General features: G+C 57.4%; 1 protein-coding gene across 2 annotated transcripts in view; it reads right to left on the bottom strand.

The window, feature by feature from the left end:
• Window positions 1–754: 754 nt before the first annotated feature.
• The window catches only part of NTN3 (netrin 3), a 31776-nt gene continuing 26530 nt past the window's right edge, over window positions 755–6000 (bottom strand). For both annotated transcript variants that reach the window (XM_052773347.1, XM_052773348.1), the window contains exons 6-7: window positions 1592–1666; window positions 755–1317 (exon numbers count right to left, since the gene is read on the bottom strand). In XM_052773347.1, the coding sequence (XP_052629307.1) occupies window positions 989–1317; window positions 1592–1666 (404 nt within the window). In that variant the 3' untranslated portion in view covers window positions 755–988. The remainder of the gene's footprint in view (window positions 1318–1591; window positions 1667–6000) is intronic.

Raw genomic sequence — 6000 nt, 5'->3', positions numbered from 1 at the left:
CTGAGAATATAGGGACATAGACCTGGGTGAATGGATGATGATACACGATGGCTCTGGTCAGCCTGTCCACTCCATCCCAGGTCTTGCTGGAAAGGCAGGCTATAGCCTTGGTGGACATGGGAGGGGGAAATGGGTGTCTCCAGGTCTTTCCTGCTGGGTCGCCTGGACTATGCACCAGGATAGGTAATGGCCAGGGGGTTGTTAAGTCTGTCCCTTTCTCGCTGGTGGACACAGCTCTGCCTGGTAGTGGCCACCAACCCACTGCCAGGCCCTGACTTCTCTCCACAGCACTGCAGCATCGCAGGGGTCCTGCCCCAGGCAGCAGCGTTGGTCCATGTAAACCTGAGGTCACCAGAGAATCAGGCCTTGCAAAAGTTCATTTGTTCTTCCTGGTGCAGCTCCTGGGGCTGGTTCCTCTGCAGCATTGGACGGTCTCCACTCAGCCTGCCCATATGCACATCAGGATGAAGGACAGAAGACTCTGACCTCCTGTTCCTACTGGGCAAGGAGAAGGGCAGAGAGAGGTCTGACAGCAGCACATTTTCAGAAAGCAAGGAAGTGGCAGGCCCTGGACACTGGAGAAGGGAGAGCTGTCAACTCAGATGTCAACACCGGGCAGAAGACTTTGTTAAAGGGAAAAGAAAAGCCTAGAAAATGAGCGCTATGAACAGCATGCCCGGAGCAGGACACCAATCCCCTTCAAGCTCCTTCAGGTGACAGGCACCCATGGGATCTCGCTCCACTTTGCTCCTCATTAAAGGTTTGTCAATACTGCATTATTTTTAATACACACTTAGAGAAAAAGACCCCCCCACACACACCCACGCGTGCACCCGCACATACAAAGGGAAACCATTGCCAAAATATACACTATAGACAGAAGAGTCCTTTCACACTATATATATGTACAGAGTCTCTGGGTGCAGTCTAGCAGTGCACAGCCGGGCTGGGGCTGAGCACAGCATGGGACGGGATGGGTGGAAACCCCTCAGGGCTTCACGCACTTCCCCTTCTTCTCCCGCCGCTGCAGTTTCCGAAGGCGGCGCGTCCAGGCGTCCCGCCACTGGATGACCAGGCTGTTCTTGTCGGCCATCAGTCCCGGCCGGTCAGTGGAATTTTCACTGATCCCCATGACCAAGTACTTCTTGCTTATCTGGATCTTGGGGCACTTGCAGGACAGGTCTTTCAGGTGGATCCACAAGAAGTTGTCACCGCGCTTGACCCGCTCGTCACGGCACTTGTAGACAGAGAGGATGTTGATGGTGAACTTGGCCCAGTTGGCCACCGTCTCCATTTCCAGGATGTTCACCTGGACCACTGAGGGAAAACAGGGGGAGGCACAGTGACGGGGGATGCTTTGCCTTGCTCCCCAAAGGAAGCTTTGGCAACAGGAACTGTCCGTCCCCAGCAGCCCCACCTGCCTCATCCATTGCACCTTTGGGAGGCCTGATTTGGGGACCCCTCTCCATGCTGGGTGCTCCCCATCCCCTGGGACATCTGCATCTCCCCCACCCATGGCCGGCCTGTGGCCAGCCCTCAGCTGCCTCTGTGGCAAAGCCCAGCATGGCCCAGGGAGGGAGGAAGTCCTTACCATAGTCTTTCTTGCAGTACTTCTTCATGTTAATCTTGTAGTTGCCCTTGGCTGGCTTGCAGTAGGAGTCACAGTCTGTGGAGGAAGAACAGAGGGTTGAGCACCGAGGGGCTTGAAGCATGTGGGGTCCTGTCCCACTGCAAGGGAAGAGGGAACAGGGCGGAGGGGACAGCAGTGAGACCCAGCCTGGCAGAGGGTGGTGGGTACTCCACATCCCAGCACCCTCCAGAAGGCTCCTGAGCCAGGGCCTGGACTGCTGCTGGGGATGGGGGTCCAGTGAGTCCAGCTGCCCCCCTGGCAGCTCACAGGGGCTGGGGGCTCAAGTCCCAGCACGGACACTGACACCACATCAGCTGGGAAGAGAAACCAAGTGGCTTTGAGCCCATTGAGCAGACTGTGCCACCTCCTGTGCTGATGGTGATGGTGTCCTGCAGGATAAATCAGCACAGAGGTGGTGGAGGGAGCCTGGGGACTCTCTTCCAGGATGCAGAAGGGGATGGATGGGAGAAATGCAGGTGAGGTGATGGTGGCCACCATGGAGAGCGGGCAGGAGCCATGGCCATAGAGAGTCAATCAGAACAGCTGTGGCCATGCAAACCTGGACGACGTGGAGAAGAGGGGACTCAGCACCAACGCCACTATCAGCTCTGCAGGGAGGGGACCCAAAGGAAGGTCTGACCCCAGGCCAAGGGGGTTGTGATCCTCAGGGGTGACTCAGCCCTCAGGGCCTGGGGTGGTGGGAAGCATCCTCATGGGGCAGCCCCTCCAGAGACCTGCACCTCACCGGTGTCCCAAAAACAGGGAAGGGGACTCAGGCCAGGGGGAGCAGGTGAGTGAGGGAAGCAGCTGTGCTCTGCCAGGTCGCTCCTGCTGCCCAAGCATCCCCTGCTCAGGCTGCTCCAGAACAGCTGGGGAGGCCACCAGGCTGTCCTCCACTCCACGCAGCATCCCTCCCTGCTGTCCCCCAGCTCTTGGGAGAGACTCATGTCCTCAAGGAGGCTTTTTTTTGTGCACTTCTAAAGACCCCAGATTTGCATCTCAAGCAGAGGGAGGGCAGGGAATGCCTCTTTCCGTCTCCCCAAAGGCTTTGATCCCAACAATTGCCTGAAGCAGCCCGGTTCTCCTCCTTTCTTCCCCCTGCCATCTTCCTTTGAACATCTCAATTTGTCTCTTTCTAAATGGCATGTTTTTTCTAAGCCCATCTTTCTTCTTTTCTCTCCCCCTTGCAGGTTCTCTCTCCAGCTTGGCCCTGCATCCCAGGACAGAGCCAGCAGTCCCTGAAGTTGTCTTTGTTTGTGGGTTGCCACAGCGATCGCTGGGGATGGAGGCGAGGGTCTGGGGGAAGACAGGGGAATAACAGCTCCCTGTGCCAAGGGAGGAGGAGAAAAGAGGAAAGAAAGAGGCCCAGGAGCATGAACTTGCCCTGAGCTCTGCTGCTCTCCTTTCTGCCCAGCTCCTTTTTATCGGGGACTTTGTGCTGCCTGTTCCAAATTTGTCATCGATAGAAGCGGCGCAGCACGAAGCTAATTCTTGGCAGAGGGGGGTGAGCCCTAATTCTCGTGTGTGTGTCCCCCCCCCCGTGCTGCTGCGCTGCCCCTCTGCCTGGGCTGACAGAGCTGCCCTGGCCCTGCTGTATCCCCTGGGACAGCGGTGGCTGCAGAGGGGACGCAGGGTCCCCCTGCGTGGGGTGGCTACTGAGTGCACTGAAGCTTTCGGCCACAGTGCTGAAGGTGCTCCCATTCCTGGGATATGCCACAGCCCCATCCTGGATACTGCTGCATGCCCTGGGACACGCTATGGCCCCATCCCTGGCACACTGCTCCGTCTTTTCTTGCTACCTGAAGGGTACTCCAAAAGGGAGCTCCCACCTTATTTTGGGGAGTGCCCAGCAGGATGGGTGCCCTTTTCCTCCCCAAGCAGAGTGGAGGAAGCTCTCCGTGTGCCGAAGCAACCGCCCTGGCATGGAGGGGCTACCAGACGTTTTTTGGGGACGGGTGCAGGGCATGCCCCTCCTCACCCACCGCAGGGTCTAGTTTGGGTCCTGGCCCTGTGCAAGCCTTTGATGAAGATGCAAGACCACATGAATTTGCAGTGCTCCCACCACTGGAGCCAGAGCTGGGAGCCATGCCACCACAGCAGTTTGCCAGCGCCACAACATGCAGGGCCAGGCGGCGAAAGGAGTGGCCATGGGGCGTGGAAACTATCCTGCAGCTGGCATCGGTCACAGCTTCACCATGGGCACTGGGTGCCGTGGTGGAGGAGGGTGGCACGAACCAGAGTGTCCACCAGGACAATGGCCAGGGTGGCTGCCACACGGTGCCGAGGCCACACTGGTGCTGAGCCCATGGGTGGCAGGCTGATGGGTGGTGGGACTGGGCTGCAGGGCAGCCTTGGCCAATCTACCACCCACCTCACTCGGCGATGGGGAAGAAAGAAAAGTAAGAAAAGCAGAAAGAAAACCAGTTAACTGCCCTGGGCTCCTGCTCATGATTAACATCATAAAACAGTGATTCCAAAGAGTCAGAAAATAGTACTGGGAATCAACAATTTGGGATTAGTTTGGGGATTTTTTTAATCTCAGCTTTGTGCTGAGAAACATTCCTCAAATATAAAATCAATTCCTGCTCAATTTATGTAAAAAACTTGGGAAGAAAAAAAAAAAAAGACCAAATAACTCGAGCGTTTCCCTTCCTTGCCTTTGAGCACAAGGCCTCCATCACCACATGTGGGGCGGGTGTGGGTGCTGTGGCTGGCGAAGTGGCCAGGGGAGGGGTGCCAGGGCTGCCACCCAGCTCAGTCTCCACCCGGGGGGGGGGCAGCTGGGTCCTGCCCGCACCTCCATAAACAGCCTCTCTCTGAGCACCTGGTCCTGTCCCCGCAGGGTCCCCCCCCACAGCAGGGCTCTACTCAAGGTCTCAGCCCCCCACCGGGACACAGCTATGGACCACGGCTCCATCCTCCCATGCCTGCCAGGGTGCCACGTGCCGGGTGGTTGCTCTTCCCGCAGGCAGGTCTGAGGGAGCCTGGCCGCGGCTCTGCCTGCCCTGCCAGCCCAGCTGGGCAGCACGCTCTCTGTCCACCCCACAAAACCATCAGGAGAAGCTGGATGGCCTTCAGAGAAGCCACTTCAGGAGCGCCTCTCCCCTGGCAGCTCCCAGAGCATCCCCCATCTTCCCAGCTCCCTTTTAAAGTTCCCAGACATGGTGCTACACATGCTGCAGGGTAGTGGAAAGAAGATCAAGTTTAGTCTCTGCCTGCAGCCACCCTCCTGCCATGTCTGTGCAGCCTGACAGGGCAGCCGAGCCCCGTGGAGGGGCTGGCAGAGACCTGCCCCAGTCTGAGGCTGTGAAAGTGCACCCACAAACCCTGAGACAATGCTGCATCCCCTGGGATGCGTTACAGTCCCATCCCAAACACTGATACATCCCTGGGATATGCTACAGCCCTGTCCTGGACAGTGCTCCGTCCAGTTTGTGTCCCAGGGGAGCTCTTGGCCCCCCTGGCCCCACTACCACCACGGCGCAGGCAGTGCTAGCTCCCGGCTTCGCCCCTCGGCCATCTCTCACCAGTGCCACCATAAAGCTTCCCTGCACTGATGGAGAGACCCATATTGGCGGCAGACTCAGTTAATGCTGGCGAGGGGTGGGACCCTCCATGGACATTGGGGTGATGGCTGCCATGGGCGTGCGCCCACCGAATCGCTGCCTGCTGATGCCGGTCTGGCATCGGCCTGTGGTGCAGGCAGTAGTACCGTATGCACGGGCAATGTCTCTGCTGCCGGCAGGGAGCCGGCACGTGGGATGGATGGACAGAGTGGGGCAAGCACCGGGTGAAGCCGCACGTGCGTGGGAGGAGGCAGTCAGAGAGCCACCAGCCCGACACGGGCATCCCACATCTCTGTGGGGGGAGCATGTGTGAGAGGCGGGAAGTTTGCACATCTGGTTTACTTCTCCTCGCCTTGAAAAAAAGAAGGAATATTTTGTTTTAAGAGAGATGTAACTTAATTAGGTGTTATGGCTGCAAATCTTTTACTGCTGACTTTGAATTCCTTTAAAGCCCTGTTTTGCGCTCCACAAGTTTTGTTAATTCTGCTAACAGGGAACAAGGATTTTTTTTTTCCCCACTAAGTGGAAAATATTTCAAGATAATAATAATAAAAATTACGAGAAGTGGACCCAGGACATTTTGCTGCCGAGCCAGTTGGCCGCTCGGGCAGAGGGATCAAAGCCGGACCTCAAAGGCTCCAGAAGGTTGGAAAAGCAGGAGAAAGCTGGGAAGAGCAATGCAGAGGATGGCAACGTCAGTGAAAAGCCCGGACGCACCCAGGGATGGGACCCCAGCAGGAAGGAGGATGGGGAAAGGGGGGAAAGCCCAGCACCTGAGCATGGCAGCCCCGAACAATGTCCCCC

Source organism: Harpia harpyja, chromosome 21 (genome assembly GCF_026419915.1).
Source record: "Harpia harpyja isolate bHarHar1 chromosome 21, bHarHar1 primary haplotype, whole genome shotgun sequence".
In the NCBI taxonomy this organism is placed as follows: domain Eukaryota; kingdom Metazoa; phylum Chordata; class Aves; order Accipitriformes; family Accipitridae; genus Harpia; species Harpia harpyja.
The sequence above is the reverse complement of the archived record's forward strand: the minus strand, read 5'-3'. Positions and strand labels throughout refer to the sequence as shown.